A 12,166-nucleotide genomic window follows, 5' to 3' on the forward strand; every position below is an offset into this window, starting at 1 on the left:
CTCTCTCTGAGGATTCAGGACTGGGTCCTGCGTCGGGGGAGGTCTCTGACTTCTGGAATTTCCAGATGAGGAGACGGAGGACCCAGTTGGGACATCTGCTTTGTGGCAGTGCTCGGACTGGACCCCAGCCCCTCCCTTGGGTGCCTGGTCCTGTCTGTGTGGCACCCTCCTCAGAGACACCCTGGAAGCCAACAGAGGCTGACAGCCTGCACAAAAATCACCATAACCAGCGACAGCTCACACTTACTAAATACATATTTTGTGTCAGTCACAGCTCTAAGAACTTTAAATGGATGATCTCATTTAATATTCCCGACATCCCTAGTGGTATTCCTATTTTACAGATGAGCAAACTGAAGCTGAGTAATTGGTCAGAGGTCATACAACTAGTAAGCTGTGTATATAACTAGTGGAGCATGGATTCAAAGCCAGGTGGATTGCTTCCTGAGCCCACTCAAATCTGGTGGGTCTCACCCCAGGGTGCACATTAGAACCGCCTGCGGAGCTTTCCAAACTCTCGCCATCCAGGCTTTTGGTCAGGCTCATCGGATCAGCATTTAAACCTTGCAGGTGATGCAGTGTGCATCCTGGCTTGAGTACTGACGCACTGTCCTTCTTTCCTGGTACCCTGTACTGTTTCTCCTGAATTGTTTCTAATTCTTCTGAATTGCTCCCGTTCAGCATTTCGTCCCTCCCAATCATGGTGCAGGGCTGTCATAGGGATGCTCCACCCAACATTTCCTTTTCTCAGGAGGGAGCCAGTGGGACTCAGGCTATTCCTGGCCAACTGTAGTGAGGACTGGGGACAATGGATAATGGATAATGACGTTCCCCACTCCATCCGTGACTGCTTACCCCCCAACCCTGTCCCCAGCCATCTCTCTCATCCTGAGCTCCTCTCGTCCTCACCCCCATGATCCACGTGGGCCGTGGGCACGGTAGTATCATTACCGAAGCCAGTGGTTCTCGAAGTAGGATCTGAGGACCCGTGGGTGTACCTAAGATCCTTTCTGTTACTATCTGAAAAGTAGATGTCCAACTACCTGCGTGCACGACACCAGGTTTTCATCATCAACTTCGACCAAAACAACATATGGCTACAGACTGAGTGCAGAAGCAGACATGAGAGGCCAAGCAGACATGAGAGGCCAGCTGTCTTTTATTAAGCCAGATGGTAAAACAATTTGTAAAAAGGCAAAACAATGCGATTCCTCTCATTGATTTAGTTTTTGGCTTGAAAATTGTGGCTATTTTTCATAAGAATTATGTCATTTACATTAACATGTAATAGGTTTATTATTGTTATTTTTAAATGAATAAACATTTAAAAAATTCTCAGCTTTAATTACTAGTACAGTAACTTGATAGATACAACCTGCATAAACTAAAGCTCTTTGGAATCCAAGATAATTTTTTTTTGCCATTAAAAAAAAATTAATTAATTTAGTTTTTGGCTGCGTTGGGTTTTCATTGCTGCGTGTGGGCTTTCTCTAGTTGCGGCGAGCTGGGGCTACTCTTCTTTGCGGTGCACGGGCTTCTCATTGTGGTGGCTTCTCTTGTTGCGGAGCATGGGCTCTAGGTGTGTGGGCTTCAGTAGTTGTGCCTCATGGGCTCTAGAGCACAGGCTCAGTAGTTGTGGTGCATGGGCTTAGTTGCTCTGCAGCACGTGGGATCTTCCCGGACCAGGGCTCGAACCCGTGTCTCCTGCATTTGCAGGCAGATTCTTAACCACTGTGCCACCAAGTAAGTCCGGAATCCGAGATAATTAAAAAAAATTTTTTTAATAAATAAATAAATAAATTAATTTTTGACCGCATTGGGTCTTTGTTGCTGTGCGCTGGCTTTCTCTAGTTGTGGCAAGCGGGGGCAACTCCTCGTTGCGGTGTGTGGGCTTCTCACTGCGGGGGCTTCTCCTGTTGTGGAGCACGGGCTCTAGGCACGCAGACTTCTGTAGTTGTGGCTCACGGGCTCTAGAGCGCAGGCTCAGTAGTTGTGGCTCTTGGGCTTAGTTGCTCCATGGCATGTGGGATCTTCCTGGACCAGGGATCGAACCCATGTCCCCTGCATTGGCAGGTGGATTCTTAACTACTGTGCCACCAGGGAAGTACCCGAGATAATTTTTAAGAGTATAAAGGGGTCTAAAGCTTGAGAACTGCTGGTCTAAATCGTCCACTGTTTTCTCAAACCACCCATCTCAGATCAGCTTGGAGGGGGGTTGGCAGCTTCATATTTATATTATATTTATTATTATCGTTTCTCGGCCTTTTGGCTAAGATCAAGTGTATATTATATTTATTATACTGCAATTATTAAATTTCCATCAGAATTTAAGATAGTGTCAGTTTGGGATGGTTTGGGTTTTTGTATTTAGAGAAATACCGGGGTGGGGGGCGGTGATCAGATCTGGAATGGAAAAAGATTTGAAAGTCAGCTCCCCTTAGAAGGCAACAGGGCATGGGGAACGTTGTTGCTTTCCTCATGAACCCCTGAGAAAAGGAGCAGCCTTTCCCAGGAAGCAGTTACACTGAAGCCATTGGCATGTTGCAGAAAAGGAGCTGAGCAGGGGTTTCACCAAGAGACTGAAGTCCCATCCCAGGACTGGTTCCTGACTTTGAGCTCTTGGCTCCAACACCCTGGCCTTGGCTCTGCCCTTGGTCCTCTGGCTTCTGTTTGTACTGAGACCCAGGCTTTTCCTAGTGGGCTGGACAGGCTGCCCCTGCTCTGCCTTGTGTGCTGCTGCCTTTGGCAGGAGGCCCTGTCCCGGCTCTGGTTCCACGACTTGGACCCTGGCCACTTGGCCAGCGCTCTGGTCGGGTCAGCCCTGGCCCCGTGGGATGCTGTGGAGGATCTGAGCAGAGATGACAGGATAGAGGGAGGGCCTGTTTATAGAAGTTCCTCTGTGTAGATTGGCACCTGAACTGAGTTGTCATCCATGACAGCCACAGGGATTACTTGAAAGGGCGTGCCAGGGAGTGAGCTGGGACCTGCCTGGGGACTCCGGTGCAGCTGGAAGCCTGGTGCTATTTATTTACTGCACTGGAAACCATTCTGTATAATGGAAACTTCTCAGTTTAAGGCATAATTATTCTTCTTGCATTGAAATATTATGTTAAAAATAACAATAATGATTACTTGTTATCATTTGCCAGGTCCCTACTATGTGCCAGGCTAGGTGATTCATTCATCTTACGATTTTTTATTGAACACCTACTATGAGGTAGTTCAAGAGGCAGTGAACAAAGCAGGTAAAATAATACCTGCTTTATGGAGCTTACATTTTAGAGACGAGGCAGGCTACAAACTAATAAAGTACATTTATGTCAGGTGGTTGTCGATGCTGGCGATAAAAATCAAGCATGGTAAATTGGGAAAGAAGAAGTAAACCTATCTGTGTTCACAGACGACATGATCTTATATGTAGAAAACCCTAAAGATTCCACCAAAAAAACTGTTAGAACTGATAAACAAATTCAGTAAAGTTGCAAGGTACATAATCCATCACTCTTCAATTAAAATCAATGTAAAATAATGCATTTTTCGTCAACAGCAAAGTAACCTCATGCATCAGGCTGGTGATGTCAATACGATGCCTTCATCATTACGTGTTGTCAGTATTGATAAATTATGTGATTACACTAATAATCAGAAACATTTTCAAGGCAGCTAGGAATTTGGGATGAAGCATGCTGCCAGAGAAGAGGCATTAAGTTTAAGGCAAGAATTTGGAAAATCCAAAACTGTCAAAATACTGCAATAATGTTGTGACAGATGAAAAATGTCTTTGGACAGAGCCGTGGGAATGTCACCTTTCATCCTTCCTCTCTTGGGCTTTCCTGGAGTAGTCAAGGCCCCTGGGGAGGGCAGAATTACAATGGCCACAGACAGCCTTTGTCACAGAATCCTCCCAGCACTCTGCTCAGGGATCCCACTCTGTGGTCCCAGGAGAGAATCAGCAGAGGATAAGGAACAGCAGCGAGTAAGAAGAGTCAGACGTGGGGGCCACAGTGAGAAGTTTGGATTTTTTGCCAAGGTAAATGGAGTCATTGGAGGGTTTTCTCAAGGGTGGGTGGGGAAGAAGAAGAAGGCAAGCACAATGTAATGCTTATTTTAAAAGTGTTATAGTTCCTTGATCAAAATTTATAAGTTGATTCAAAAACCATACATGGAAATGCAAAAGGCCTAGAATCATTAAAGCAATTCTAAAAAAGGGTGAATTTGGAGGACTCTCCCTGTTTGATTTCAGGACATTAAAAAGCTGCTCAAAAGAGTATGTGGTATTGGCATTAGGGTAGACACATAGATTAATGGGACAGAATGAAGAGTCCTGAAATAAATCCACACCCATATGTTCACTTGATTTTCGGACAGTGTTGCCAAGGCAATTCAATGGGAAAATGAAAGTCTTTTCAATAAATGGTGTTGGAACTACTGATAAAACTATAGAAAAAAATTTAACCTTGATCTTGACCTCACACTACACACACAAAAAATTTGAGGTGTATTATACACCTGAACACAAATTCCACAATTAACAACGTTTGTACAAGAACAAAGGAGAAGGCAGAGGTTTCTTAGAGAGGACCTCAAAATATTGAAAGTGTAAAAGAAAAAAAACTGATAAGGCAATCTTTATCAAAATTAAAAACCGTTGTTCATCAAAAGACATCATGAAAAGAATAAAAAGACAATCTACAGGACTTCCCTGGTGATTCAGTGGTTAAGAATCCACCTGCCTATGCAGGGGACACGGGTTCGAGCCCTGGTCCGGGAAGATCCCACATGCTGCAGGATAACTAAGCCCACACGCGACAACTACTGAACCTGCACTCTAGAGCCCATGAGCCACAACTACTGAGCCCGTGTGCCACAACTACTGAGCCCGTGTGCCACAACTACTGAGCCCACGTGCCACAACTACTGAAGCCCGCACACCTTGAGCCTCTGCTCCGCAACAAGAGAAGCCACCGGAATGAGAAGCCCACGCACCGCAACGAAGAGTAGCCCCTGCTTGCCGCAACTAGAGAAAGCCTACGCGCAACAACGAAGACCCAATTCAGCCAAAAAAAAAAAGGCAATCTACAAACTAGGAAAGAATATCTGCAATGCATATATCTGAAAAAAAGTTATGTCCAGATACAAAGTATTTGTACTTGGAACATATAAAGAATTCCTAGAGCTCAATGATTAAAAGACACACAACCCAAGTTAAAAAATGGGCAAAATCCTTGAAAGTGTCAGACGTAGGGGCCACAGTGAGAAGTTTGGATTTTTTGGACTTCATAAAAGAGTCCAGGGCTTCCCTGGTGGTGCAGTGGTTGAGAGTCCGCCTGCCGATGCAGGGGACACGGGTTCGTTCCCCGGCCTGGGAAGATCCCACACGCCACGGAGCGGCTGGGCCCATGAGCCATGGCCACTGAGCCTGCGCGTCCGGAGCCTGTGCTCCGCAACGGGAGAGGCCACAACAGTGAGAGGCCCGCGTACCGCAAAAAAAAAAAAAAAAAAAGAGTCCAAATGGCCAATAAGCATATAAAAATGTGCTCAGCATCTTAAGTCATTGGAGAAATGCACATTTAAACCATAATGAGGTGATATTACAATCCCTCGAGAATAGCTAAAGATAGGAAAGTCTGACAATATTGTTGAGGATGTGGAGCAACTAGAATTCTCATATATCGTTGGTCAGAATGGAAAATGGTGCAGTCATTTTGCAAAAGTGTTTGACACTTCCTTACAATATTAAACATAAACCTACCCTTCAACCAGCAGTTGCATTCCTGGGGGTTTACAAAAGAGAAATGGAAACACATATCCACCAAAAGACTTGTGCATGAATGCTTGTATCAACTTGATTCGTAATAACCCCAAGGTGGAAACAACCCAGATGTCCCGCAGTCAGAGAATGGACCAATTGTGGAGTACTCACAGATGGCAAACCACTCAGCCATACAAAAGAATGAGCTACAGATACAGAAAACCACACGAATGCCTTATCTGCCTGGAAGAAGACAGACGTGAAAGAGTACATACCATACGATTCCATTTATGTAAGTTCACGAACAAGCAAAGCTAGTGAATATTGATGCAAAGAGAAGAGGGGTTGCCTGTAGGGGGCAGGGACTCAGAAAAGGAGCAAGAGGGCACTTTCTGGGGGGCACGGGAACATTCCATGATCTTAATTGGTGTGATGGTTACATAGGTAGGTAATAGACCAGAACTCATGCATTTATGCTCTGTGCATTTCACTGTATATAAATTTTACCTTAATAATGAATATTAGATCACCATGCCTGATGTTTGGGGCAGAGTGGAACAGGAGGCCAGCTGGGAGGTTGTTACAATAGTCCAGGTGCAAGATGATGGTGGGAGATGTTAGAAGTGGCCAGAATTGGGGTCTCTCTTTTTTTTTTTTTTTTTTTTCCAGTATGCGGGCCTCTCACTGTTGTGGCCTCTCCCGTTGCGGAGCACAGGCTCCGGACGCGCAGGCTCAGTGGCCATGGCTCACGGGCGCAGCCGCTCCGCGGCATGTGGAATCTTCCCGGACCAGGGCACGAACCCGCGTCCCCTGCATCGGCAGGCGGGCTCCCAACCACTGCGCCACCAGAGAAGCCCTGGGATCTCTTTTGGAGGGAGGGTCAGGACTGGATAGCCCAGTAAGCAACAACCTTGTTTAGAGCAGGCCCCAGATGACTGAATCCTTGAAGCCTTGAAAATTTATTTATTCTATTTGTATATTTTACTCTGATTCCTTCTCTTTCTAAAATAATTTAAGGCTCATTGTAAAAAAGGACATGTATTCAGTAAGACTGAGACGATGTAACTAAAATAGGGAAATTGAAACTAGAAGACAGAAGAAGCAAATATGCCAGTTTGGGGACTGATGTTAGAAAACTAAGATCAGGAACCTGTTTTTGCCCGGTCCTCTTGGTAGGGCTCCTAATGGGGCCCACTGATGGGTTATGAAGGGGACAGCAAGCGTCTTTAATATCAGAGGGAAGACAGCTCAGAGTATAGATACACAAGCAGTGGTGAAGAAGAAGATTTTAGCTGAAGAAGAAGATTTGTCTTTTAGAGACTCTCTGGGCTTATAAAACCAAAAATATACATTTTTGTAAAATTTGATTTGTTAACAGAATATTACATCATGAAGGTCTGATACATCAAGTGCTCTACAAAGAAGTGGGGTTTATTTTCGGGAAAACTACCTTCCTTCTGTTTGAGACTGAATTTATTAAACAAAAATGTAAATGGCATGGGGTATAATTTAGGATAAAATACAAGTTTGAGTATATTCTCTATACATTTATGGAATCATTATCATTAAAAATTACTATAAACTAACAGTCTGATATGGGAATTGAGTTTGGCTTGAATGTATTAAATCTAAATGAAGGCAGCTACTGATACAGTAGAGATACTGCAAAAATGTATGCTGAAAAATACATTAATTATTGACTGATCATTATCAGTATGGGCAGCTCAGTATGCTGCCAATTGAATGTGAGGGGAACCTTGCCAATATTAGACATTTTTAAAGAACAGTTAGTGGATCGGAAATGAAAGAAGAACTGAAGAGAGAATTTACGTGTGGAAAAGATATTTAAAAATATATGCTAGTAAGGAAATCCATCAAATCAAGCCTCATCTTAGTTCTGGAACTTTTGCTCGATGTCTTGAGATGGACCAGCCCAAATGAATGCTTAAATCAACATCACAGCATTAATGGCAAACTCCTACAGCATTGCCCTTTGGATCTAATAGCAAAGATCACGGTCCTGTGCAGAGACTCGGGAAGGAAGAGAACTGTCACGAACAATTTATAATGCTCCAGGATGGCTACATTTGGGATTGGTTCTTTAGCAAGTGTGACTGCAATTTATTTCAGACTGGTGAGTAAAAATGACCACAGTTGGATACCACCAAAGACAAAGTTATTCTCCTGCCTCCACAGTGTAAATGGAGAGAATGAAATATGAAGAAAACCAAGACCGGTTGGAGATTCTGAGGGATTTACTTAGTCCTGATGGTTAAGGTTTGGCTCCAGCAGAGCAAGTGGTTTAAGGGGAGGAGGGGGTTGTTGGAATGAGGTGGGCTGGGGTGACTGTCAGCAAGGTTACCTGGGCACTGGGACGTGTTGGTGTCAGGTGCTCTCTTGCGACAAGGCTGGTGGTACAAAAGAGGGTGGGCTGGCGATAAAGATTGGACCACCCAGGGTCCCGGGGCTCCCTCCAGCTTAACAATGAAGGGCATTGAGGGCTGGGGACAAGAGGTCCATGTGAAGAATACGAAGATCTGGTTTCTGGCCCTTTTTCTACCACTTACTAGGTGACCCTGGTTGGACAAGTCTTTTGACCTCCCTGAGCCTAGACTTTTCCATCTGTAACACGGGGTCAGCACTTCCTGCCCTGCTCAGCTCCTCCTGGAGGACTGTTGTGGGGATCTGCGGGACAGAGGACCCAGGGGCCCTCCAAAAAAGCCCGCGAATATCCACTACAGTTGTTTTTTATTATTTGCTGGGAACGAACCCTCCCGTGTGAGCGGATACTGGAGCCAGGCAGTGGTACGTGCTCCAGCCTTGGAGGAGTATTTTAGGAAATAATCAATACAAGATGCACTGGGTTTGAGCCACGATAAGAGTCATAAATGTTGACAGTCTACTGCTTGATAAAATTAATAATGCTTGAGAGAAACATTGTAAAAACCTATGGGAGGGAAAGCAGAGTGTGTCTGGGGAGAGAGTCTAAGCCAGTATGGAAACTGTCCTCCAAGGAAGGTCGGCCCCTCCTCCTGCTGGTGGGGAGGTTTACACGCACATACGCACACGTACACACAGGCATACACGCACCATACACATATGCACTCGTGCACATGGGCAACAAGCACCAGCTTTGTTGGCTGCATCTCAGAAGAGACTGGTGAATGCGAAAGGCTAGCATTAATTCCAACAACAGATAATTGGAATTACCTTTGGAAGAAATGCCACCTGCCTCTGAAATTCTAAAATAAAACAGCGACAGTGTTCTTGCCCTGTCCCACTTCTCGCTGGTGGAGAAGAGCATGCTTGTGTAGCTTTGGGATTCGAGACTGCTGTGCACAGCAAGGGAGAAAAGGGTAACAAAGGGGGACCGGACCTCATGGTTTTTAATCAAAGCCCTGAGATGCTCTGTGGTTAGAAAGGAAAGGGAAGAATACTGCTTTTCCTGTGTCCAGAATGTTCCCAAATCTTCCAAATCCTCTGTCTGGGAAGATTGTCCAAGACGTCAAGATTGTCACCTGGACTTGTGCCAGCTGCTTGCTGTTGGTGGGAGCGCGTCGGTGCAGAGATGCTGCAGGTGTGAGTTGCTGTGTAGAACCGTGGTAGTGGTGAGGGGGCCCAGGGACAAACTTGGTTAAGTCCACATGAGGCCAAAGGGGAGTCTGCCAGGGGCTGGCCTCAATGCACATGCAGTCGACTTCCTATCGTGTGAGAGTCTTTACTTCGTCTGTGGTCAGAAACCAGACGACCCCGTTAAAAAAGGATGCTCACTACCATATATAAAAGAGATAAACAACAAGGTCCTACTGTACAGCACAGGGAACTTATTCAATATCTTGTAATAAACTATAATGGAAAAGAATCTGAAAAGAAAAAAAAATATGTAAAACTGAATAACTTTGCTGTACACCTGAAACTAACACAATATTGTAAATCAACCAGACTTCAATAAAAGTTTTTTAAAAAGGGATGAAAACACTGGCTACTGTTCAGTAGAGTGGTGGAATTATTCTTAATTTAAAAATTGCTTTGGCTGTGTTGAATTTTTTATTCTAAAAGTAACATCTGTTTATTATTTAAAAAAATGTTAATTTAAACGGTCAGAAAAAACTGTAAGGAAATCTTGACATTGGGTCTGTCATGTTTTCAGGCAGAGAAAACAAAGAATTTTGTCAGTCGGAGCCTGGTCATAGGAGAAGTCCTCTCATAGCAGACATGGCCCCAGGAGTAAAGGTGAGAGACACTGGGCAGCCTGCCCTTCATGAACTGATGGGGTTTTTTTTTTTTGTTTTGTTTTTTTGCGGTACACGGGCCTCTCACTGTTGTGGCCTCTCCCGTTGCGGAGCACAGGCTCCAGATGCACAGGCTCAGCGGCCATGGCTCACGGGCCCAGCCGCTCCGCGGCATGTGGGATCTTCCCGGACCGGGGCACGAACCCGTGTCCCCTGCATCGGCAGGCGGACTCTCAACCACTGCGCCACCAGGGAAGCCCAGTCGTGCCCATTTTCAACTGCACACAGCCCCTACCCTATCCCTGTCCTTCGGCAACCACTAGTCTATTCTCCATCTGCATGGTTTTGCCATTTCTAGAACGGTATATAAATGGAAGTTCGTTAATTTTTGACTACAGAAAGGTATTCCTTTGGGTGAATGTGCCACAGCACTTGGAATTCTTAGACTTCTCCATTTTTGCTGATCAAATGGGTATAAAATGGCATTGCACTGTGGGCTTGCTTTGCATGTACCAGTTCACCAAGGATGGTAAACAGAATAGCTTGAAAGGTGTGACTGCCGTGGCCCCTTCCTGTGCCCTGAGCCTCCCAGCAGGCATGCGGCCCTGCATGTGCCCTCTTCTCCCTCCCTGGACACCACTGCATCACCAAATCAGTCCCCACCTGTAAATATCCAGTCCTGATGTCCCCAAAGGGGAGAAATTATAATTAGAAAATGATGAATGAATGATCAGACAAGAAAGCAGGTCAATCATTGATGAGTCCAAGATGGAAACTTTCTGTTCTGCAATGTAGACATTTAAAAATGGGTAGGAATTAAAAACGAAGAAATCTGTGAGCACCAGCTGGGGTGAGGGCGCCCACCATTAGGTCCTTTGGGGAAAACTGGCTTCCCTATGAATTCATCCAGACAGGGTCTCTTCTCTCTGGGATGGGTTGGCTGTGGCTTCCAGAGAGAAGAAAGTCAGCTGAGATGCAGCAAATAGATCCTCCTCTCAGAAATCCTAGAGGGTCCTGGTTCAGACTCATGATCCTCCGTTGGTGCTTTTACCATATGCCCACACCTGCCTTCTCTTTAGCAAGCCTCCGGTGGGCCATGACCATGGGGAAGTCTTCATAGGGTGTTGCAGCTCTCTGGGTGGGGAGCCCTCTCCTCTGCACCTCCAGGGTCTTGCACTGAGCCTGGTGCACAGAGTTGCATAGGGAATGTTTGAGCAAATGAGGGAGGGGCAGCTTGTAGTTTCAAGCAGGACTTAAGAAACATTTCAACCCATTGCAATATGTGGACCTTATTTAGATCCTGGTTCAAACAACAGACTGTAAAGAAAAACTAGACGTCAGTTGGGGAAATTTGAAATTGGATATTTGGCAGTATTAAAGAATTATTATTATATTTGAGGTGGAATAATGGTTGTAGGGTCATGCTTTTAAAAAGAGTCTTTAGGGCTTCCCTGGTGGTGCAGTGGTTAAGAATCCACCTGCCAATGCAAGGGACACGGGTTCAAGCCCTGGTCCAGGAAGATCCCACATGCCGCAGAGCAACTAAGCCCGTGAGTCACAACTGCTGAGCCTGGGTGCCACAACTACTGAAGCCTGCGTGCCTAGAGCCCGTGATTTGCAACAAGAGAAGCCACTGCAATGAGAAGCCCGCGCACCGCAATGAAGAGTAGCCCCCGCTCTCTGCAACCAGAGGAAGCCCACGCACAGCAACAAAGACCCAATGCAGCAAAAAATAAATAAATAAAATAAATTTTTTAAAAAAAGAGTCTTTATTTTTTACAGATGCATAGGAAATACTACTTATGGATGAAATGACAGGATGTCTGGGATAAACTTCGAGATCATCTGGGGTATAGAATGGGAGAGTGAATTGGGGGAAAGATTAATAAAATGGATCATGAGCTGGGCATCACTGAGTTTATGATACTCTTCTATTTTGTTTCAAATTTTCCACAATAAAAAGCTTTTTAAGAAAGTTTTACTCCTGAGTATCCTAGAAGGAAATTTGAATAGATTTAAAGGACTGGATCTTTAAAAATGCTTCTCTGATCACATCAATCTCAGCTGAAAACCCCTTCCTGTTAGCTTTAGAGAAACCCTCCAACCCTTGACATGTCTCACAGGTTCTCGTGGGGTATGGCCCTACACTCATGTCTCCAGACACCTTCTGTGCCACGTAGTC

General features: G+C 45.1%; 1 protein-coding gene across 1 annotated transcript in view; it reads left to right on the plus strand.

Annotated features, from left to right (window-relative positions):
* The window catches only part of ACOXL (acyl-CoA oxidase like), a 371,113-nt gene that overhangs the window by 32,621 nt on the left and 326,326 nt on the right, over nt 1-12,166 (plus strand). Inside the window, 2 exon segments of the mRNA XM_033401938.2 lie at nt 9,903-9,957; nt 9,960-9,985. Of these exon segments, the coding sequence (XP_033257829.1) occupies nt 9,903-9,957; nt 9,960-9,985 (81 nt within the window).

This window comes from Orcinus orca, chromosome 13 (genome assembly GCF_937001465.1).
Source record: "Orcinus orca chromosome 13, mOrcOrc1.1, whole genome shotgun sequence".
NCBI lineage: Eukaryota > Metazoa > Chordata > Mammalia > Artiodactyla > Delphinidae > Orcinus > Orcinus orca.